The sequence below is a fragment of the Meles meles genome, chromosome 17 (assembly GCF_922984935.1).
Source record: "Meles meles chromosome 17, mMelMel3.1 paternal haplotype, whole genome shotgun sequence".
NCBI classification, from domain to species: domain Eukaryota; kingdom Metazoa; phylum Chordata; class Mammalia; order Carnivora; family Mustelidae; genus Meles; species Meles meles.
This window is the reverse complement of record NC_060082.1, coordinates 63,690,100-63,714,300: the sequence shown is the minus strand read 5'-3', so window position 1 is coordinate 63,714,300 and position 24,201 is coordinate 63,690,100. Positions and strand designations below refer to the sequence as shown.

Below are 24,201 nucleotides of genomic sequence, written 5' to 3'. Positions count from 1 at the left end.
TTGTCAACCAAAGCGTAAGTTTCTGCTCACTCGTCTCTTAACATGTCCATTCAGACTCCTTTCCTACATACATGTGACAGATGTTTTTAAAAATGGAAACAATCTCTTCAATAAATGGTGCTGGGAAAACTGAACGGCGATATGTAGAAGAATGAAACTCGACCATTCTCTTACACCGTACACAAAGATAAACTCGAAATGGGTAAAAGACCTCAACGTGAGACAGGAATCCATCAGAATCATAGAGGAGAACATAGGCAATAACCTCTTCAATATCAGCCATAGCAACTCCTTTCAAGATATGTCTCCAAAGGCAAAGAAAAGAAAAACGAAAATGAACTTTTGGAGCTTCATCAGGATCAAAAGCTTCTGCACAGCAAAGGAAATAGTCAACAAAACAAAAAGGCAACCCACGGAATGGGAGAAGATATTTGCAAATGACAGTACAGACAAAAGGCTGATATCCAGGATCTAAAGAACTTCTCAAACTCAACACACACAAAACAGATAATCATGTCAAAAAATGGGCAGAAGACATGAACAGACACTTCTCCAATGAAGACATACAAATGGCTAACAGACACATGAAAAAATGTTCATCATCACTAGCCATCAGGGAGATTCCAACCAAAACCACATTGAGATACCACCTTACACCAGTTAGAATGGCCAAAATTAACAAGACAGGGAACAACATGTGTTGGACAGGTTGTGGAGAAAGGGGAACCCTCTTAGACTGTTGGAGGGAATGCAAGTTGGTGCAGCCACTCAGGAAACAGTGTGGTGATCCCTTAAGAAATTAAAAAGAGAGCTTCCTTATGACCCTGCAATTGCACTACCGGGTATTTACCCCAAAGATACAGATGTAGTGAAAAGAAGGGCCATCTGTACCCCAATGTTTATAGCAGCAATGGCCACGGTCGCCAAGCTGTGGAAAGAACCAAGATGCCCTTCAACGGATGAATGGATAAGGAAGATGTGGTCCATATACACTATGGAGTATTATGCCTCCATCAGAAAGGATGAATACCCAACTTTTGTATCAACATGGACGGGACTGGAAGAGATTATGCTGAGTGAAATAAGTCAAGCAGAGAGAGTCAATGATATGGTTTCACTTATTTGTGGAGCATAAGGAACAACATGGAGGACATTGCGAGATGGAGAGGAGAAGGGAGTTGAGGGAAATTGGAAGGGAAGATGAACCATGAGAGACTGTGGACTCTAAAAAACAATCTGAGGGCTTTGAAGGGGCAGAGTGGTGGGAATTTGAGCCAGCCTGGTGGTGGGGATTACGGAGGGCACGTATTGCATGGAGCACTGGGTGTGGTGCATAAACAAAGAATTCTAGTACACTGAAACGAAATTTTAAAAATTAAAAAAACGAAGGGAAACAATCCATGTGCATGCACCCTGCACACTGTAAAGTGTTGGACACATGCATGTGATCTTAGCCAAAAGGCCCATCCCTGATTAAGAGTCGGACACACGTAAGTGATAGACTTGTTTATTTCGTTCGAGTTTTACGTATTTTCTGTTAAAGAGCCACATGCCCTCACTATGCCTCACAGTGTTTCCACAGAAGGTCACAGCCTGGGTCTCCCTCTTACCTCTGAGCCTCTGGTGTCCTTCCCAAGAAGGGAAGCAGCCGGGGGCATGGGGGGCCCAGCAGAAGCCCACACCTTTGCCCAGAGGACCCGCTAGGCGAAGTCCGGGGACAATTTATGCCAAGTCCCCACAGGTCCCCCTCTGGGTCTGTCCGTCCCTGTCCCGGTTCAGGCTGGCCACAGCCACCTGCGTTCACCCCTCCTCCTGCCAGACCCCCCACTCCCTGGGTTCCGGGACGCTGGCTTCTCTGAGAGCAGCCCCCGCGCCCCCCCAGCCCGCTCGGCCGCCTCCCCCGCACCCTCCGCCTCTGCGTACTTTGTTCCCTGGCGCGACCTCGGGGCCGGCACGTGACCCAGAAACTTCGGAAGCCCCGGGGCGGCGGGCGGCGGGCGGCGGGGAGGAGGAGGCGGCGGCCGAGCTCCCCCGCGCGGCGGGCTCTGCGGCCGGGAGGCGCTCGCCCCGCGCCGCGCTCGCTGCCTGGGCGTGCGGGAGCCGCGCCGGGGAGCCGCGCCGAAGCCCGGAGCCGCGCCGCAGCCGGGAGCCGAAGCCGGGAGCCGCGCCGCCGGGAGCCGAGCCGGGCCGAGCCGGGAAGCCCGCGGCAGCGCGCGCTGGGCAGGCGGCGAGGCGGACCCTGCGGGCGGCGGCGCCGGGGGACGCCGGGGGCCCGCTCGGGCGCGCGGCCGCATCCCCGCCGCTGCCGCGGCCGCCCGGGTACCCCGAGCCGCGCGCTGCCGCCGGCCCCCGCTCCGCCCGCTGCTCCAGCCGCATGGGAAGTTGGGGAACATGGACGGGGTCGTGCTGGCGTGGACCGCCGTCTTCTGGCTAACAGGTGGGAGTCCTCCGCGACCCCGGCGAGCAACTTTGCGCGCGTTCCCTCGGGGCCGCGTTCCCACCGCACCCCCGGGTCCCCCCGCTGGGCTTCCAGCTGCTCTCAGGTCGGCGGTGAGTGGGGGAAGGGGCTGTGTGTGCGTGCGTGTGTGTGAGCGTGTGTGTGCGCGCGAGAACGGTGGAGGAGGCGGGGGAGGACCCCGTTACAAGTGAGGCGGTCGAGGGGCAGGTGTTGGACTCCTCACGAGACAGCTCGGGCATGTCCTCTTCCACACAACGGTTCTTCTCGGTCTTACCCTGACTTTGTGGTGCTGCGGGCCCTGGGAAGAGCCTGGTTAGGGAAAAAGGGGGAAAAAAAGGGGAAAAGAAAGCAAGCTCAGGGGAGACATTGATAAGAGAACTGGTTTTCTGGAGGAGCGGGGCGGAGGAGCGTGTCTCCCGGATCCCTTCCCCGGAGAAGCGGGAGACCCCGCGGCGTTCTCCCCGGGGCTCCGCGGGGCGGCGGGGCGCGCTGAGGGGCGAGGTGGGGACCGGGGCTGATTGGTTGTGGGGTGTAGGGCCCTGCTCTCGCTCGCTGGGCGCCCGTCGGAGGAGTGTGGTCCCACAGCGGAGCAGAACCTTCCTCCGAAGCCAACAGTCCACCCTCCCCCGGAAGCAGGAACCGCAGGGACACTCAGAAGGGAGAGCTTCTACCAGCACCGGGGTCGCTTCCGCTAGCTCCGTACTCCGGGTTTCTCCCTCCCTTTGGGGGAACTTCCTTCCCACCCGCCTGAGGTCTGGAAAGGTTCTTGTTGTCTGACGCCAGGGTCCTGCGAGGTCGAGGGGCCGGTGGCCAGGCAGGGTGGCTGGCCCTGAGACATTCACGAAGTGACCCAGCTTGGATGCTGGTGAGGTCGGGCAGGAAGGTTCCCGGAGTTTGGAAGAGACAAAATTCCCAGCAAGGTGGAGACCAAGGGATGGAGAAGGGATCAGAAGGGTTGAGAGGACAGGGTGAGGGCCGTGGGGGGCAGGAGAGAAAACAGAAAACAGCACCCCAAAAATGCAGTTCTGTCCCCTCTGGGGGCACCAATCAGAAGATTTGGAAAAATCAAGTCAGTAGGAAGTTTAAAACATCTAAGGCAGTCATTGAAAGAGGGTAGAATGATTTAAGAAGCAAAGCAAAAACTCTGTTTCCCTTAGCTTCAGAATAAGATTATTGATGGCCTCGTTTTTTCCTCCTGTTCCGAATGAAGGACCCTAACACTAGCTCTGCTCTGTGCTGGCTTGAGGTTTGGGGGATGGGGGCGGGCAGGCCTTGTCTGCGGAGTTAGCCTCTTCTCTTGGCTGCTCTGAGTTCATCCCTCCCACATTATTCAAATATGAATCATCTCTAATTTCAGGGTTTGGCTGATCCATGTCTCCCCACTCCCCTGGCCTCCCAGTGCCTTCCACTTCCACCCTCACGGATTCTGAATGTCCTTGATTTGCCTCGACTTCTGTGTTGCCATACTAGAGGGGAACTCGGGCCCGAAACCTGTGTCGCCACCTCCCTGGGCTCAGCGAGGCGTCCTGGCTCTAAGTCAGAGATGCTCTTCCAGACACCCCAGAGTGTGCCCAGAAAAAGCGCTTGAGGTATTTGCAGGGAGTGGGAGCAGAAGGGGAACACAGAGCCCTGCCAGATGGCTGCCAGCACTTTATGAGGAAGGGGCCACAGGCCATCTAGGCCAGCCCTCGTTTTCTAGAAATGGAGGCCCAGAGAGGTGATGGGCACACAGCAAATGCGCAGTGGGACAGGGACTCGCCCCCAGTTCCCCGAAACCCCGGGCCGGTCCCATTTGCACTCTTCGAAGCTGCCTCTCTGGGTTTTCTTGGTCGTTGGGAGTTCCGTTTTGTGTTTACTTTGAGGGGAGTTGCTGCTCTGTGCCTGCCTTCTTCGCTTGGTACCTGGAGAAGCCGCCCCCTGCCTGGTGGCCGGCAACAGGTCCTCGTTAGGGCCATCTCAGCTGTCAGGCACCCGGGCTTCCGTGCTCTGCACTGAGGCTGGCTTTCAGGATCCCCCTGAGCGCTGCAGGCTCCCCCCGATCCCAGCGTCATCAGGCAGTCAGCGGTGCTGCCCCGCAAGCCCTTGCCTCTCCGCCTCAGCAAGGTGCGGGAGCTAACAATGGCGGCCGGGGGTGGGGGAGAGGAGCCGTCACCGAGGAGCTGGATTCAGGCTCCTCGTTCTCAGAAAAACCACGAGAGGAAGAGGTAAGACGTTTCAGTCCGGCCCAATCAATGGCTTCTCTCTTGAGGGGGTGGCACAAAGGGAGGGAGAAAGGGAAGGACAGATTAAAAATGAGTCAGGGGTGGGGGCACACATTCATTCTCCTCCGCCCTCCCTCTCTCCTCCCCCACTTTCCCTCTCTCCTCCCTCCCCCTCCCCTGTTTGTCTCTCTTAATGCAGGCTGAGCAATTTCTAATCAACACTTCAGTTTTTTCCCTCAGCCTCAGGCAGCTCCTTCCTTGTCTCTCATTGCGAAGATTCTGCTGTATATTTAGCCTCATGATTTCTTATTGTCATTGTGATGCTGCTTCCTGTACGAAATTGTTGTTTTGAACAAACACGACGCTTCTCAGCTGCTGTTTTAGCAACAGGTGCCATCCAGCAGCAGGACCTGAAGGAGGGTTCACTCGGTCTTTGTTCCTGAATGCGGATGGCGTCTCCTCCTTGCTGGCAGCAGAGGCTGTGAGGAACGCGGGTGCTGTGTCCGCTCCGCACACACCTCGCAGGCGGGAAGCAGGCCCTGCGTTGTCCTGGAGACTCTCGGGTCTCTCCGTGATCACGGCTGCTTGCTCCGTTAGCCTTTCGGTTTTAGTCATTCATTTGTTCATCCCTTCCACAAGCACATACTAAATTCCTGTGCTTTCCAAGTGTTAGGGTAGGTGCTGAGGGCGAAGAGAGAGAAAAGACCCAGTCCTTCCCCTCAAAGAGCCGTCAGTCTAGTGAGTGACTCAACTGAGTTTCCTGGTGATTTTGAAGATTTTATTTATTTATTTGACAGAGATCACAAGTAGGCAGAGAGAGAGAGCGCGCGAGAGAGGAGGAAGAAGGCTCCCTGCTCAGCAGGGAGCCCGAAGTGGGGCTCGATCCCAGGACCCTGGAATCATGACCTGAGCTGAAGTCAGAGGCTTTAACCCACTGAGCCACCCAGGCGCCCAGTTCTCTGGTGATTTTGATTGAGAAGCAGAAGGTCTTCCAGTCAGAGCTGTGAGAGCCACACGAGGGGCTAGGAGAGCATGGGCACCCCCAAGCCAAGCCTGAAGTGGGGATGGAGCCATCTTGAAGGGAACTCCTAGGAGAGGTGGCGGCTGAGGGAAGACACGTGTTCATGCCCCGTCAGCGACTGAGTAAACCACTGCATCCAGATGCGGTTAGGCATGGCCCTGCCTTCCAGCACTCGCAGTCTGGTGGCAGGACACAGTTATGGAGTAGCTTGTGTCCAAGCAATAATGGAGATCCGCACCAAGTGCAGTGGGGGTACCTCACGGTGGCTCCTAACCCACCCTGTGGGGGGAAGGAGGTTTCGGGGGGGGGGGTGGTTGTCACCTGGTCTGGTTTGCATTCAGGTAGATGCCTGGTGACTGTGTGCCGACAGGCTTGGATGCGGAGAGTTCAAGTGTTACTATTAGTCCTGGAGAAAGAAGAGTCGCTTTCAGAGACTACTGACGCCTCAGCTTCCGTTGTCTCCTTCCCTGTCCTGCACACTTTCAATTTCTCTCCCTCGTCTGTTCTCCTTTTCCTGCAGAAGAGACCTTGCTCTTCCCCGAGCACCTTCTTTCAACACTATCACAGCCCTCTGCTCTCCCCTCCTCCTCTCAGCCAGATGCTTCTCTCTGGAGCGGGAGAGAGGGCTTGTTTCAGTATCACTCTTCAGATTTTAGACTCACATGGTTCTGCTGGTTGGCTCATTTCTACAGGCTTGGAATCAGTAGTAATAGCGGTTTTAGGGCAATACTCCGCTTATCGTCTTAGGGCAAGTACTTAGTGGTCAGCACAGTGTTCATAGTTTTAGTACCAGAACTTGGTTGGTGGGAGGAGCCCTGACCTGGGAATTAAGGTTTGGGGTCTAGTCCTTCCTGCCCCATAGACTGACTCTATAAAGCATGGGATCTGAGTCTCGTAATCTGTTGAATGAGATGACTTCGGAGGTCACTTTCAGCTCTAAAGATGCTATGGTTTAAAATCTTGTCTCGACTTAATTTTGATGACTTGGAAGTCAGGACCAAAAAGTGACAGGTCCAGTCTTCCTTTTATTATTCATCCAGTGAAAAGGCCATTTCTTGAGCCCTTCCCTGTTCATTAATGATTGGAATGAAAGACACCAGCTGAGGAGGGAGAGCTCTCCTTAGGATTTTCAGAGGAAAAAATGGAAAAGCACTCAGTGCTTGGTGGGTAGGAGAGGGTCCACTCTGAACGATGAAATGTGATCATGCTGGGGACTGGTACAGGAAGGTGAGCACTTTGGACCAGATGGGATGAATCCCACTAGAGCCAACATGGCCCCAGGATGTCCCTTTGGTTTCAGGACGCACACACCTTTTCACTCCTTCCAACATTTTAGCCTTTATGTCTCCTTTATCCCCAATCAAGAATATAATATAAATATATTATATTTATATATAAATATATAATATAAAGAAAGGTATGACGTGGTTGTTGTTCTTGCTTCTCTATATGCTATAATGCTTTCCCTTATGTTAAAGGACTTTCGTAATCATTATGCCTTTTGATTATTCTAAGCAAGAATGACTAATATTACCTACTTCTGCATTAGAACACAAAGGCTCAGAGAGGATAAATAACTTGTCCAAGTCCATGGTATCTTATTGACTAAAAGATCAAGAAATCGTGTCACTGACTTAATACGACTTGGTTGTGTCAAGGACCAGAATCCAAGGGAGACATTCTTTTCTGCTCACAGTGGGTCAAAGTAGAACTCTTGATTTAAGTGAACACACATGGTGTCTGTTATGGGGCACTGGGTCGTGAGGCTCAGAATTCACAGAACTCAGGGAAATGTTGAGGGGAACGTGAGAAAGAATAGCATTTAGTTTTTCCAGTTGGACCCTGAGATCTAAAGGCGTAAATGAGAAGTGAGGCCCAGCAGGGCAGAGGACGTGACCCAGCGACAGCAGACACTGCCGGCATCTCAGAGCCCGTCTGGGACTTGGGGTTGGTGCCATGCACCCAGGAGCCACACAGGATGTAGCTGTGGCATGTGCAGGCTTAACATTTTGGTCTTCAAGATAGCTGTTGGCTCTCTGAAAGTGGAAGAAGGCATTTTGGACGACTAGTGTTCTTTATGGGCCAAGAAACAAGGAAGAGCTGAGAAGAATATGTTGCTTCCCCTGTTCTCCTGCAGGAAGTGGTGCCCTGCCTTGGGAGTCGAACCCTCGCATTCAGCTGGGATCCTGCACCGTTATTCCTCCCATGCCCTTGGCTCATCGGGAGGCAGACTTAGAGGCCGTGCAGGGAGAGGGATTAGATTCAAACTGACCTGGGTTTGAATACTAGCTTAATATTTTACCTTATTTTCTCTGGCTTTAAACATGGGAAATTAATTTACCTTCCAGGGTTGTTGTGATCGTTAAAGTGGATATGTAAAACTCCTAGCGCAATGTTTGACACACAGTAGGTCCTCAATACAAACTATGAGCCCCAAAGAGGTATATCAGTCAGCATTTTGATACAGCCATGAGCAGCCTCCAAATCTCAAACGCTCACAAGAGCAAACATCTAGTTCTTGCTCGTATGACGTGGGAGCTGAAGTCAGCGCAAGTCAGCTGCGTATTGGCTAGAATTGTAGACTTGGCTGAGTTCCAAATGTTTTCTTCTTCTGAGACCGAGGATGCAGGGTCAGCCACTGTCTGGGCATGCTTGTGTTGTGGCAGAGGGCTCAAAGGGGCAGAGCAAGGGCCTAGAGTGACCAGAGCCAAAGCAGCGCATGCCTTTCAAGCTTCTGCTTGGATGCGTCTTATGGCATGCAGGTCACGCAGAAGAGCCCAGGGTTCTTGGAGTGGTAAGTGCACTCTACCTACGGGGAACAAGGCAGGAGTCTGGAGGGAAAACTAATTGGGAACAAATAATCTGATCCATTAACTGGGTTCAATCATTCAACAAATGTGTTGAGTGCCTACCACGCAGCGGAGTCTTTAAAAGCTGCTGGGGAGTTTGTTGCTGATGACAGAGACAGATACTGGGTAGGAAATTCTCAGGCAACTGCCATGTCATTCTCTTGGGTGCTGGGACTGCAGTAAGAGCGAGAAGAAACTTCTGGAGGAACTGATAGCTGAGCGAGTTTGGAGGGATACATAGGAATTACTAGGGGGAAAGCGGGATGGAAGAAGGGGGATTTACAGATTTAAAGAATCAGGGAGAACGTGATCTCTGAAAATTCCAAGTATTTTAGTATGGTTGGGGAATTTAGTGCCGCAGGAGGAGTGAAAGAGAGCGGCCCTCTCTGGAAGGGGGCCGGTTGTCCCCTGTGCTCCTTAAGTGGCTAGACGGCCACTTTGAAGGGGTCAGAGCAAAGGAGTGCCATGCTCAGATGTGCGTTGTGGAAATACCACTTGCGCCGCAGCGTGGAGAGTGGGGTCGGTGTGGGCAAACATGCGGCAGAGACCACCCGGAGACTCGCGCGGAAAGAGAGGCGGGGGATACCGAGAGCCCGACGTGCAGGGTGCAGTGGGGATGGGAAGGTGGACAGAGTGACTGCAGATGGAGGGTAGTGGTGACAGGGTTGGACCTACAGACTGAAGGGGCAGGAGAGCCAGAGACCTTCAGGCTCGCGGCGTGGGGTTGCTGGAGGTGACTTTTGGGGCATGAACTAACACAGGAGAGGAAACACGTAAGGGAGGGAGATAAAGGTTTGATATTTTGCATTTTATAGAAGTACGGTCTAAGTTGCCACAGCAAAGAAACTCTAAAATACAGAAACTCACACAAAATAATTTCCTTCTCTCTCCGGTGACAATTCAGACGTCCTGGGGTGCGTCTGCCATTCCCAAGCTGCGGCTGCCCAGACTGCCCCGGTGACAGCCGTTCTCAGCCAGCTGGAGCAAGGAGAGCAGAGGCCCAGGGCGTGCAGGTTGTCACGCGGCTCTGGGGAGGTGGCCCAGAAGTTGCAAGTCACTTCTCCTCATGTACCTTCGTCCTGAACATTCGGTCACGACTAACTACGGAGAAGCTAGGAAACGTAGTGTTTGGTTGGGTTGGCTGGCTGGATTAAAACCCGAGAAGTTCCTTCACTAAGGGAAGCGGGCAGTTAGTGTCTCCTTCTACAGAGTGACAAGTTGGAGGTGCCTGTGTCCCAGCCACACGGAGAATGAGGTCGTGTGTTTGGGTCTGGAGCTCAGGTGGGAGATCTAAACCGGAAATACAGGCAACGAGGTGGTAGAGGATGGTCAGAACTTTCTTATAGGAGTTTTCTCTGTCCAAAGAGCCGGTGCATCCCAGAAAGCTGACCCAGCCAGTGAACCAGGACAGTTTCCAAAGGACCTCTGCCTTGCAGGACAGGGACTAACCTCTTCCAGGGCAGCTTTGGTCCCACTGGAACGGTGGGTAGGCCAGCTAGACATTACTCATGAGCTCATGTCGATCTCTGGAAGACAAGGCCAATCAGACAGAAAAGAGATATGCTTCTGGCTTTTATCTGCACAGTGGTAGCTGAGAATGGGAAAGCGTGGCTCTGTGGGACACGTAGGACATATGCTTGCTGAACGGCAAACACAGTGTGCACGAGTACCAGCCTTATGGGCAGCAAAGAAGAACTAGGCCACGAGCAAGGCCTGCTTGGGCAAGGGCAGCACTGACGTTTGCCATAGCACCATGGAAGATGGGGAGCTAGTCCTGTCTTTGGGGACTAATAAGGGAGAAAACATACAAGAATGCTGTCATTTTTTTTTTTAATCTCCAAATGGTACATCTGGTCACCCTAACCATAAAATGGCTTGAGAAGTCAGGTGTCATGTTAGCATACAGGAGAAGCTGTTCCTGGCCAATTTAGGCAGGAAAGGAATTTGCTGGAAGGCAGGCGATTAACTTATGGAACCAATGGGAGAGTTGGATAATCAGGCTTAGATATTAGGCAAATACCAAGGGAATGTCTGCTGTTCTTTGTAAAGTCTTTTTTTTTTTTTTTTATTTTATTCTTAACCCAGGTATATAGGAAGATGAATGGTTCCTCTTTTTTTAGGGGGAAAAAATAGATCCTATCTGCATTCTCTCTGCCTTTAAACCTTGAGCTTGCCAGCCGACATTTCTCCAGATACTTTGCTCCCATCCTGACAGTGCTTCTGGGGGATGGATAGGCTTTATTCCCTCATCCGGACCATGGACCAAACCCAGAGGAGATATGGGATACTTCATATTCATCTCCTACACTTAGAAAACCTGCCCATCGGTTGTCCCTAAGCAGTGTTTTAAGAAACTAGGACAATATGTTAACAGTGTGAGGACAAAAGATAAAAGTCTTAAAGAAGATCTAACTTGAAGCCAGGAACAGGAAGATTTGTACCGTCATACTGAATGAAGAGAAACCTTAAGAGTCTGAAGGCCAAGATATCCTGGGAAACATGTGATTCTGAGGTCAAAATCCCACTTCTGGGACTTCAAAACTTAAAAGACGCAGGAGCTGTATACAAAATTTCTGAAGATGCCTCTCTTTACAATGATGATTTTCCGTGACCTTCAGCAGTGATCTTTGTTCTATAAAATGGGGCTGTGCGGGGCACCTGGGTGGCTTGGTCAGTCAAATGTTTGCCTTCAGCTCAGGTCACGATCCCAGGGTCCTGGGATGGAGTCCCATGTCGGTCTCCCTGCTCAGCGGGGAGCCTGCTTCTCCCTCTGTCTTTGCCCCTCCCCCTTGCTTGTGTGTGTGTATTCTCTCTCTCAAATAAATAAATATTTCAAATAAAATAAGGTAAAATGGGGCTGTGCTTCTAGGTCTCCCTCCCAAAGACGCTGGCAGGCAGGAATCGCTTTCCAGTTAACGAGTGGGGAAAAGGAACTTGCTTTGGGAAAAAACGAAATTGCTAAAATAAGAACAGCTTTGCTTTAGATGCCGCTTTTGTTGTTCTTGCGGGAACACAGCTCCTTGAGTGTGGGATCCTCTTCCTCACAGGAGAATTATCTTGCTGCATGAGGGGAAGCCGTGTCTGCACGTGGAACTGAGCTTCCTTGGCCTAGTGACCCGCTGAGCTGGGGGCCGCTGTCTGAGCTGTCAGTCACCACTCTCCTTTCAGACGGCTTTTCTAGTAATTTGTCAGAATCCATTCTCTGCCGGGTAACCTGCTAAGAAAGGTCATTCAGACTCAATCCTTCATTTATTCTCCCATTCTTTGATTCCTTCCAGATTGTGTGAGCTTCACCCGTATTCTGTGGCTTTGCTCTGTACTGGGCATCAGAGTCAACTGGATCCTGGTCCCTGCCCTCAGGGAACCTTAGAGTCAGAAATTAAGTTTATATTGAATTTCTCAAGATCTGGGACGGGTCTCTTAAACTGATTTTCCCAGAACTTAACATAATGTTTTGAAATATGATTTTGATTGAATTTGAATTTAATAGTCAAGGGCAGTTTCTCTGTGCATCAAGGGCACAGTGAAAACTACAGGAATGGTCTGGGGGGTCTGAGAAAGAGGATACCCTCCCCTGCAAATGCCCAAGAGCACGGAATCTCCGGTCTTCACTTAGGACCTTCCCTATGCTGTCTGGACAGCTTTCAGTCAGGAATGCTAATTTTTACAGGTGCCTCTTATACGGCATGATCCCTTACCTTGCTTCACTTCCTTTTCTGTCTTTCCGCTGTCTTCTCTCACCGTTTCTCTCCAGTGTTCTGCAAATACTTGCTTGCGTTTGTAGGATGAAACACAGATTCTCTCCGCACCTCCGTAAGTCTCTTTCTAAGGGCACCAACACAGACGTCCCTTACAGCGTCCCCAGGGCCTGGACTCAGTCCCAGCCTTGCAGGACCCACACTCAGTGCTGCTTTCTCTCTGGGCTGCTGGGCCTCCTTCAGTTACATGCTCTCGGTCTCCCCAGGGAAAAGGAGTGACAGACTGACAGGTGAAGAATGGAAACTGTTTCCGTGCGTCTGGAGTGTGCTTGGGGCCAAATCGCAGGGAAGACCTTACATGCCCTCTCTAGGCATTCAGGTCTTACCCTGGAAGCCAAGGGGAATCAATGGAGGCCTTAAAGCATGGATGGACATGACTAGATATGTGGTTTTTTTTTTTTCTTCTTTAAACCTGCAACTCTAGATTTGGGGCTGGAAATACGGAGGCCACTTAGGAGGTAACGAAGATCTGTGTAGAGGGATGGTCAAGGGCTTTGCAGCCTGGGTTCATACCTGACCGTCACTTACTAACCCTGAGATGGTAGGGAAGAAACACGCATTCTCTGAGGTTCAGGGTCTTTATCTATAAAATGAGTATGGTGATAATACTCATTTTATACTTTATAAAATTCTATACAGTGCTTTATAGAATTTCTGGGAAAAAATCATGAAGATACTGCATGAATAATGCTTAACACAATTTCCGACACGTAGTAAGCATCTCATGATTAGTATCTAGTAGGAGGAGCGGAACCCTAATTTAAGGAGGTGGCGCGGAGATCGAGAAGGGTCAAATTTGAGAGATGCTGAAATTTAGTGACCAACCAAATGTTCTCGGGGGCAGACGGGAGATCGCCACAGCTGTGATTTCTATCTGAGGCGACGGGATGGAGGTAAACTGCCACAGGAGCTGGAGGGAGGCGGGGGAGGGATTGCTTTATAAGAAACGAGTGGGACAAGAGAACACGACTGGAGTTAGACATGTTGAACTTGAAGCATCTCTTAAAACGTGCAGATGAGGCCTCAGAGAGGTGAGGGTCTGAGACATCGGGATAGTTGGAACCGTGGGAAGGAATAAGGTTTCTTAGATCAAATGCGCAGATGAGCACCACGGAGAGGCTGACATTTTGTTTACCTGGCATACGAAAACGTTCTTATTAGCCTGTAGAGACTCCAGCATGAGAAGTACTAGGTTTTGGTGTCTGACAAGCGGTGAAATAGAAAAAAACTCTGTAGGCGTTGGGACCAGAGCTCAGGACAGGAACCTCACCCCAGGGAAGAACTCTTGGAAATGCGAAGCAGGGGGAGGGTGTTCCCAGGCCTGGTCTCAGTGTGCGTGTGGGCTTGTGGATTTTAGTGTTTGCCGCAAATTACGTGCTGTCTCTGAGGGGCCTGATCTGGAGGTAGGAATGGAGGTCCCATGAGAGGTATTGTTTGAAGTTGGGTGGTTAGCCACATCAGTTTCGGATTGGGTCAGTCATGAGTAAGGGATAGGAAACAGTACCAAATCCTCTAGAGAAGGGGCTGGTGTCGTGGCCCAGGCAAGCAGGCTGGAGCTCAGAGTAAGCGTCAGTCCCAGCTGGGCACATGGTTTGCAAACCAAAAGGAAACAGTCCAAGATAAACACAGGTTAAGCGAAAGAGATGCTGCTTGGCGGGTGTAAGGAATCGAAGCCCTTACCGGGCGTTCAAGGCTTGGGCCAGAAGAGCAACTCCAGACCCCACCCTCCAGTGGGGATGGGCTTCCCGATAGGCAGGACCAGGGGAGGCTCAGGAATTGGGTGGTTGGTACTCCTGGAGTTGGACGTTCACAAAGCTAAAGCAGAGACAGGCGTTTCCAGCTTTCTCTCTAACTCTTCACTTTTATTTTCCTCCAAGGTCCAATACACTGGCATTTCCTTGACGCTTCTAGTCCTGTCCTCTCCCGTTGTCCAGCTCCGTCCGCAGCTACGGCCCCAGGGTCGCGCTCCACCTGCACGTGGGCACACGCGGCTGCCCTCCATTTTCTGACTTCCGGGAGGTGCACACGTGGTCGTGCCGTGAGGCGCGCCCAGGGCACCGTCACTGTGCAGCTCTGAATTACCCGTTCTAGCATTCTCGCGCAGTCTTGCCCGTCCTGCACTATACGCATTCAGCACCGCCCGACCGGGGATCTGTGCTCACCAAGCCCTAGGTCCACAGCTTCACCAGAGGTCAGCTGACTGTTCTCGATGGGAGCAGCCACGGTACATTTACTGAGTGCCCACTGTGTACCGTATTATCCGGAGGGCTTGGGTTAAATGTTCCTGTAACCCTAGGGAGCTCCATAAGGTAGTTACAATTTTTATGTTCCGATGAGGAAATATTCACCAGTGAGGAAAGTGAAACTCGTGAGTTGAGAAATTGGCCTTCGGTCATGCAGCTATGAAGTGGTAAAGCTTGGAATCTACTTAGCGCTAACTCCCAATTCCATGCCTTTAACTCTCACATTATAAAAAGGCAGATGTTTCTGACTCTCTTTTCCTTATTTTTTGGAGCATGACTTTATATTGTATGTCATGGAACAAGCTGAGAACCAACTAATGTCCACTAATAATTAGGAGAGTCCAAGGGCGCCCTGGTGGCTCGGTCACTTCAGTGTCTGGCTCTTGATGTCAGCTGAGATCATATCTCCGGGTTGTGAGATCCAGCCCCACGTTGGGTTCCGTGCTGGGTGTGGAGCTTGTTTGAGATTCCCTCTCTCCCTCTGCCCCTTCCCGCTCCCTTTCTTAAATTGAGGGAGTCCAGTGGCTTGGTCAAGCAGGTCATCTCATTAACAGAGGACAGAGCTGGGAAGGAGGTTATTGTTAGTACTCCCCTAATGAGCAAAACCCCACACTTACCTGTCAGAAAAAGTCCCCCGGTGAAACAAAACAAACAGAAAACCCAACACTTTTATTTAGCACCTGCCTCCTTTGCTGGTTTTATTTATCCTACACAGACTAGGAAATGGGATTTACCAGGTATGGCCTGAACAGGTAGCAGAGAAGAAAGGTGGTGTGGTCAAGTACAAAGCGTTGTACTGGGAATGATGTCCGTGATTGGCTGTCCAGCCTCAACCTAGCTGGTGTCTTCACCTCTGTCCCTTTTCTGTTACCTGGAAACTGGAGTGCGAATAAGGATTTGGAGAAGAATGACAAAGTTAAGAACGAATGCAATGGAATTTAAGGCGAAACTGTAAAGAAATTTATTTTCCCAATCCAGCTCTGTGAGTTAGGGAGCAGTGGAATGAACCAAATCAATACTGGGGGGATGGTGGAAGGAAACGATGGAGCCTACAAATGGGGGTTCTTCAGTGAACTTCCAGAGAGGAATGATTTGCCCCTTGATGGGGCTGGTCTGCATTCTGACTGTGATCAATCCTGTTGGTGGTGAATGTTCATGGAGATCGGGAGCCTTGGTGTGGGAGGTGAGAGAAAAGGCAGGAAACAGGAAGGAGGATTAGTGAGTACTGGGCATGGTCACAGGGCTGCTCCAGAGTCTTCTCTCTGCAAGCTGTTTGTTTACAACCCTGTGAGTAAGGATTATGAGGCTCATTAAGGCCGCGTGGCTACTGGATGGCCAGATGGGATCAAAGCCCTATCTATGTGATTCCAGTGCTATTTTACTATATTGTGCTACCTCTGACACATTTAACCGGTTTTCTCTACAAAATTCTAGACATTTCCATATAATGACTATTACCATGTGCATGCATTCCTTCATTTATTTTAGGATACTTGGTAGGTCCAAAACACTAAGATTTGGTAAATCTCAAAATACTCGCACTTCCTCATTTCGCAGAACGCAGAAACTGTTTTCTCCCCAGAAGAATTAGAACATAGGAGATGTTCATAAATAAATGTATGTTTGAACCATGAGAGTGAGTGTGTTTGCAGGAGGTCATTTTGAACACTGGCAGTAAGAAAGGATGGAAGGCACCCGAAGGAAACTAGTCCTTGCTTGTGTGTCTCAAGTCCACTGTAATTCTAGGGTGAAATGTTCGGTTTCAAGCTTCCTGAAGCTGACTTGGCAGCCTCCTGAATTTACCTCTTTACTGTGTCTTTCTATCCATATTCCTTTATTCTGCCTCTCATCATCATTCTCTTTCTGCTTCTAATGTCAGATCAAGCTAGAAACTCTTGACTCTCCCATCCAACTGAGAAAGTTAAGTTCTCTTTGCTTGGAATTTCTAGATCTCACCATTGAGTTAATAGAGACCTTTTACCTCTCAAACACTCCCCTGGTCTGCCACTCACTGAAATTTCCGTCTTTCTTGGACACCAGGCCTCAGGTTGGATCTTTTCATAACTTAAACTTCTCATCTGCTTTCTAGCGTTTTTTTTCTCACTTTTTTTTTTTTATTACCCTTCAAAGCTTTTGAACTTAGTCTACTGCTTTTGATCGGAAAAATCTTCATTTCTCTTAAAGCTTTCGTTTTCCCTTCATCTCTGTCCCCTTTGCTTGGTTATCAGCTGGAAGGGAAGTCACTTCCTCCTGAAGTCATACTTCCCAGCCTCATGGTCTTTATTTATCAAATATTTGTTGTGTACTTACAGGCTTCACAAACCGGGATCGAGACATACGACATGTTTCTGACCTGACAACTCTGTTAGGGGTGACAGGCACGGAAATAAATACTTGCAAAGTAATTACAAGAAATGTCTGAAAGAGGATGCTGAGGGCGCCTGGTGGCTCGGTGGTTTAAGCCGCTGCCTTCGGCTCAGGTCATGATCTCAGGGTCCTGGGATCAAGTCCCGCATCGGGCTCTCTGCTCGGCAGGGAGTCTGCTTCCCTCTCACTCTCTCTGCCTGCCTCTCTGCCTACTTGTGATCTCTCTCTGTCAAATAAATAAATAAAATCTTTAAAAAAAATAAAAAATAAAAAAATAAGAGAGGATGCGGAGGTTCTGATGGCACAAAGGAGGAAGTGAGTAATGAATTAAGGGTCAGAGAAGGCCTACAGAAAGCCTTTAACCTGGGTTTTGAAAGGTGGAAAAGAGTTTCCCAATGAAAGAAGTGACGAAAAAAGCATTCCAGAAACTGAGAGTATCATGTGCTAAAGACCTAGAGGTGTGAGCTAGCAAGTCCCACTTGGGGAACCCGTTCCTTGTTTGGTTATTCGTGGTGCTCAAATAGAGATGCCACCAGAAATGAGGCTGAGGAGGTAAGAGGGATTCGGTGATGGGGCACCTTCAGTGCCTTCCCAGGAACTTTGGGTTCTATCCTGAAGGCTGTGGAGGCTGAGGGAAGGGTTTTAAGAAGGTGAGCCATAGCAGTCCGATTTAGAAAGACCGTCTGAACTATATAGCAAGGATGGGTAACTGTAGGTGGGGAGACCAGACAAGAGATTATGGTAATACAAGTAAGAAGTGAAGAGGGCGCCAACAGAAGCAATGGTGGTGAGCTCAAAGAGGAGGGAAGATAGTAAAGATATTAAGAGATCAAGTGGAGGGGCACCTGGGTGGCGTCTGACTTTGGCTCAGGTCATGATCTCAAGGGACTGAGCCCCAGGTCAGGCTCCCTGTTCAGCGAGGAGTCGGCTTCTCCCTCTCCCTCTGCACCTCCGCCTGCTTGTGCTGATGCTGTCTCTTTCTCTCTCTCAAATAAATAAAAACTTAGAGAGAGAGAGATCAGGCAGATATGGCTTAGTGATCGCCTGGACATTGGGAGTGAAGGCAGGTGTCCGGACAACGCGACCCGATGGATATCGATGCCATTAACTGTGATGGAGACGGCGGGAAGGGGCAGGTTAGGGAGGTGAGATGGAGAGGTGTGTGTGTGTGGCGTGAGGTGAGGTCCAGGATGTGGGTACCATTTGGGTATATTCATTCTGTCTTGCAGCCATGGCTGACGGCCTTCAAGTCACGGTGCTGGACAAGAGGAAGGTGGCCATGCTCTTCCAGCCCGCCGTGCTCCGCTGCCGCTTCTCCACGTCCTCCCGACGGCCTGCCGTCGTGCAGTGGAAGTTCAAATCCTACTGCCAGGACCGCATGGGGGAGTCCTTGGGCATGTCCTCTCCCCGGGCCCAGTCTCTCAGCAAAAGAAACCTGGAATGGGACCCCTACTTGGATTGCTTAGACAGCAGGAGGACTGTTCGCGTGGTAGCTTCAAAACAGGGCTCGACCGTCACGCTGGGAGATTTCTACAGGGGCAGAGAGATCACGATTGTGCATGGTAATGACAGCTCTGCTTTGAATCCAGGAATAGAAGGGAGATGAGTTCTGTTGTCCCAAACACAGGGGGATGTCAGCCTCTCTGCCTTGCAGCCCCTTGGGATTTTGATTTTATGGGAAGTGGAAGCATCAAGAAGCCTAGCAAATGACTTAATGCGACAGCGAGGGGGGGAAGGGGGAAGGGTGTCATATCTAGAACAGACGCTGAGATGAGCTTTGGAAATGGTCTTTCTCAAACCTGACCTCTAGTCTGAGGAGCTTGCTATCAGAACTGAATTGAAAGAGGTTCTCGTCAAAGAATGTTCTCAAATACAACTTGACATCAGCCTTTATGGTCCTTTCCCAAAGTCAGAGAGCAGACTTCCCTAAGAAGTTCCTCTGCCAGGGGACGGGATGTACGTGTACACCGTCCAGGGCCAGGTAGATGCCTCGGCCCGAACCCCCTGTGGTTCTGTATCGCTTCTACCCTTTCTTCTGCTCCCTAAAGTATTGGACAAGCAAAGGGCCTACGAGGCTGACCTGATCTCTTTGATCATGTGAATTTCGAAGAACTCCTATGAAGCCAGCTCATTTCCAGGGGTCCAAAGTAATTCTGGAATGACCTGGCTTACAAGGGCTTCTGCAGACCTGGCTAGTTGAAAGCAGTCTTCTATTCCCAAAACTGGACTAGAACTGGACCAGCTTCTGGGAACGCCCTAAGTCTTTCACCCTCAGGGATGCTAGAATTTGCTATTGGGTTTTTTTCTGTTTGTTTATTTGTTCATTGGAAGTAAAGCAGACATCTTGTCAACCACCATTTAGCGGGCGAAGCAGAACACGGCAGACATTCCTTCCGGAACGGCCCCCTCTCAGCCTCCATTGTCCAGGGCTTTCCTTTCAGGGAGACGTTTTAGGAATTGGCCCTTCTTTTTATGGTAACAGATGCAGACCTTCAAATTGGAAAACTCATGTGGGGAGACAGCGGACTCTATTACTGTATCATCACCACCCCCGATGACCTGGAGGGCAAAAACGAGGACTTGGCGGAGCTGCTGGTGTTGGGTAAGTGAAAGCCGTCGGCAGCACGGCCGTCTGAGACCGCTCGCGCTGCTCCCTCCGCTCACTGTTCCCCGCGTGACCCAGCGGCGTGCATACACCGGGCTTTATTTCTTGTGCACAAACGGGCTTTAGAAGCTCCTCATGAGCAATAACCGTATTTATTGCATCTTGTTTCTTGGAGGCCCTTTTTGGCACGGTCCTGATGTCTCTTCTGCTCTCTCAGGGTTGTTTTCCCCCCTCCTTTCCGCTTGTGTCCCCTTAACCCTGATTTCTCTCTGCTCTTAGGCTTTACTTCTCTTTCTGTGTGCTAAGTGTTGAAGAAAATGCCAGACGCCTTTGAAGCAGAGTAGAGACGACTGAGAGATAAGAATTCGTGGCTGAGTGAGGAACCTCCCAAGATGTCAGGAATCTTTTTCCATTCAGTTACCTACACGTGAGACAGTCCCGAGGAAGGGTGTCTGTCAGCTGGAGGGTTTAGCCATCAAACGTGCCTGATGGAAAGAACTATTGGAGAGTCTGCTAGGTTTAGTTGGAAGGCAAAGGCCTTGAAACCTAAAAGCTTCTGAGTCATTCTCAAAACAAATAGATCTGGGGCACCTGGGTGGCTCAGTGGGTTAAGCCGCTGCCTTCGGCTCAGGTCATGATCTCAGGGTCCTGGGATCGAGTCCCACATCGGGCTCTCTGCTCAGTGGAGAGCCTGCTTCCCTTCCTCTCTCTCTGCTTGCCTCTCTGTGGTTTCTCTCTGTCAAATAAATAAAATCTAAAAAAAAAAAAAAAAAAACAAACAAATAGATCTAATCTTTATTAATATTAATTTCTTTGTAAAGGAAAATTCATTATTTTTGGCCACATGTCCTCTTTTGCAGATTGGGGGAATGTCAGTGGGAAATGACTTCCTTGTATGGAACTGAAAATTGAGCACATATTTCATGTTCTATAAAATGTTGCTTGTACAACAAAATTAGAATAAAATATACAGAAATTAAGAAAAGAAACTGCATCAGTTGTAGGAGAAAAGGTAAATGCTTGAGGCCATTTTTTAGATGAAATGACTTTTTTTGTAGTTTCCAAGAAGCCAGGTGATAACAATTTGGAGGAATGTTTCTTTTAAAGGCAAATGAGGTTGAAGGTTACTTTTACCCTATGTGGGAAACTCAGGGCCCAGGGAGAAAGTGGAATTTGCTATTTAGGATTTTTAGTTTTACTCTATGATGACTGTGTGCCTTTGGCAAATCAAGTATTCTGCTACCTTACTTTTGTGGTTTATAAGATGCATTAAGGTAATTATTTATTAATAACTAACCCTTTAATTAATAATAATTAACCTTTATTAGACGGCTGACTTAATTCAAATACATATTCCTTGGGTCTAATATGTAAAGCATAGCTGCCGTGATTTGTGAAAATTGGGAAGTAGGACAGACATATAAAAGGAGGTAAAAAAGTAAAAAGGCTTATACTGACATTGTGAAAGAATGCAGAGAAATCAGATTTGGGATCTGCAGTGACTCTGTAAATCAGAAGGGAATAAAAAGATAAATTTCTGCCCAATCACACAACTCTCGCGGCCAAGTTTGAAGGAACAAGTGGCTCATTGAGCCTGCAATTAGCTAATTGTGGACACAATTATCTGGCCAGTGCAGACATTTGCAGAGAAGTAATTGCCTGTGCGGGGGAAAAGGCTGCCAGGTAAAAACCACTTTAAATAATTTGTTCCCAATTCTGCAAATGTGGGAAAATGAATAGAGGGAAAGCCTGGTCCGCTGAGGATGTGCTGACATGCAGAACAGGCATTCCCCTGGATCCAAACCTGTAGTCATTGGGCGGAAGACACCGTCCTTGGGGCAGAGAGGTGGGTGAAAGAAAGGCTCAGATGAAGATGGTCACCAATGATGGGAGAAGAGATGAAGAGCAGAAACCAGTGCCACTCTAAAAAGAATGGTAAAGGAAAACGGGGAGGCTGCGAATCAACTCATCACAGAAGAGGCCTGTCTGTGAGACGAACAGGTACACGCTAGCGTTCTTGGGGAGGGGAAACACATCACTCCGCTGTGTTCCACATTAATTAGAAATGTTCGGAGCATGATATATTTGCCATGTGAACTTTTTAGGGCAACACTAGTTGTGCTATTTATTTAAAGAAGTGAGTTTGAAATCTACGAGAACTTTCGGGACATGGGAAGGACCATACTTACTTCCCAGATGCAAACTTCTGAGTCTTCTTTGTCTTTATACCCTTCGTAGAATGTTTCAAAATATCGTCACAGTTTTTACAATTCTAACTGTTTGGTTGTTATATCCTACAGGCCCAATGGTTAGGTATTCCTTTCATGTGCGGCCAAGAGAGCAACCTGATGTCTGAGGTCAGCCTCAAGGAGATGAAGACCTCAGGGGGCATATAGCTGAGTCAACAGTCTAAGGGCAACCTCCATGAGCCACTGCCTCAGTCATTGAATATTACATCAGGAATGGTTAGAGGGGCTGGGAAGGTTTGAAATAGTGAAGGAGGACTTGGGAAGTATCTCCAGTTGAAATTGTACAGAAGAGGGACTAGAAACTTACTCTGCCTGTGTGGCTGCATAGAACTAGAACCAGGAGTAGAGGTTACAAGGGGCAGGAGTCCGTCTCAATATGAAGAAATAACTTAACAATTGGAGCCATCAAAGATGGAGTAAGCCTTCCCAGGAGTAGTGACTTCTTTGTCCCAGGAGGGTGGAAAAAATCTTAGGAGTTGTTATAAATGAGAAGACATTTACATATAAGAAGAGGTGTTTAGGTTACTTCTGAGATTCATTTCAATTTCAGAATTTGGGGATTGAAAAGTTGAGGAACATGAGGGATGTGACTACCTTGACAAACAAGAAAATGACCTCCCAGGACTTAAGTCCTCGTGACAGAGGTAGAAGGGGTTACAGGTTACAAGAATGTACAGGGTGGCATTCATTCACAAGGAAGCCAGAGAGAATAGACTGTGGCCTTTTGCTGTAGGTCAGAGTTAAGAGGAATAATCCCGCATGAATGAAAAGAAACTGTTGATGGTGGCTGGAAGGAGCCCAGTGTAGCTCTTCTTGAAGATGACCACAAAGTGGGGAGCAGAAAACTGGTTGGAATTTCAGCTGGCCAATTAGTAAGGAAAGGCGAGTTAAAGGGATAAATTAGAGAAAAAGTTAAGAATTTATTTTTTTCCATCATACAAAGGAAGATGAAATGTTGACAGAACAAGATGGTGAAGTATCTTATATGTCAGATTAAGAAATTTGGACTTTGTCCTGAAGACTTTGGGGAGCCAGTACAGAAATACCAACAGAGGAATGAAGTGCGATCTCAGGGTCAAAACACTACTTAGCAGCAGGGTAGACCATGCAAAAGAGCGCGAGAGCAGAGGCCTGGGCTGTGGGGCTGCTTCAGCAGCGTGGGTGAAAGCCTGAAATTTTCAGAAAAAATTCTGAACCAGACCAGTGGCTTGAGAAGCGACAACACGGAAACATTTCAGAGACGGAAGGGATGGATCTTGGTGACTAATGTAAAAAAAAAAGAAATGAGACAGAGGGATGAGTCAAAAGGACACCATGATTTCTAGCCAGCTGGGTAGCCAGCTGTTCTCTCAACTAAGAGAGGTTACAGGTTGGAAAGCAGGTTGGGGAGGCAGGAGAATGACTTTGGTTCTTGACATGTTGAATATAGGAGGCCTGTGGGAACCCAAGGTAGGGATGTCCTGCTGAAAACTGGAAATGGAACCCAGTGGAGAAGTCTGGAACCCGTGGAGAAGCAAGGATCAGACATAATAGATTTGAGAATCCTTAGTGGTACAGCCATGAAAGAATAGATGAGTCACCCAGGAAGATTATATAAAGTGGAAAGGGCCAAGGGCAGAACCTATCCGTCTTAGATCCTGGCTTGCTTTGTGGAGTGGTTCCCCGTGGTACTGCATCGGTACTTGTCTTGATTTCTCCCACAACACTGGAGGCTTCTCCATAGCACTGGACCACATGCTCTTCAGAGTAAAGGACTAATGCTCATTTGTTTTTACATCTGTAATGCCTGGCAGAGTGCTGAGTATAAAGAGGCCGGTGTGAATGTTTTTTAAAAAAATGATAAATAGATAGCATCTATAACTAATATTTTATGCCCCTTAAATGTTGGCAAGTGCAAAGTATATATTTGTTGACTTACAAAAGGTCAGTATTATAGATGTCTATAGTCTCAAGTAAGGTAATGTGGTTTCATCTCACTGGGCCATAATTCTTTATCTGGCTCTTTCAATTATTACTGGTGGTAGGTCCATCCAGGACTGTGGTTGGAAGCAACAGAGTTGGACTCTGGCTAACTTCAGCAGGAAACTCAGTTGCTGGAAGGGTGTCATAATCGAAATGAAGGCTGGACAATCAGTCTCTGAAGAGGATAGTATGCTAAGGTAACGCTTGTTAGCTTCTGTAAAAACACCCCCCAAGCCTCAGTGACTTACTACATGTAGTAGAAATCTCTAACCTCCTCTTGTCCCAGTCAGGTATGAGCTAGGAGGCTCACCTGGGTAGCTCCCTTCCAGGTGGTGGAGGAGGGGTCTAAGCTTCTCCATTGTTTGGCTCAGCTGTACCGGAGCCATTTGCTCCCCCCTGCTCAGAAAGAGAGAGTGAGAAACGTCATGTGGGACTTTTAAGGGACCAGGTCTGGCAGTGACATGGGTCACTTCTGCTGTTATTTTGTA

At 49.2% G+C, this 24,201-nt stretch overlaps 1 protein-coding gene across 1 annotated transcript in view; it reads left to right on the top strand.

Annotated features, from left to right (window-relative positions):
- The first annotated feature begins 2,301 nt into the window (after nucleotides 1–2,301).
- Nucleotides 2,302–24,201, top strand: part of ILDR2 (immunoglobulin like domain containing receptor 2) — a 54,740-nt gene continuing 32,840 nt past the window's right edge. Inside the window, exons 1-3 of the mRNA XM_045982490.1 lie at nucleotides 2,302–2,437; nucleotides 18,127–18,459; nucleotides 19,380–19,499. Coding sequence (XP_045838446.1) covers nucleotides 2,392–2,437; nucleotides 18,127–18,459; nucleotides 19,380–19,499 — 499 coding nt within the window. The 5' untranslated portion in view covers nucleotides 2,302–2,391. The remainder of the gene's footprint in view (nucleotides 2,438–18,126; nucleotides 18,460–19,379; nucleotides 19,500–24,201) is intronic.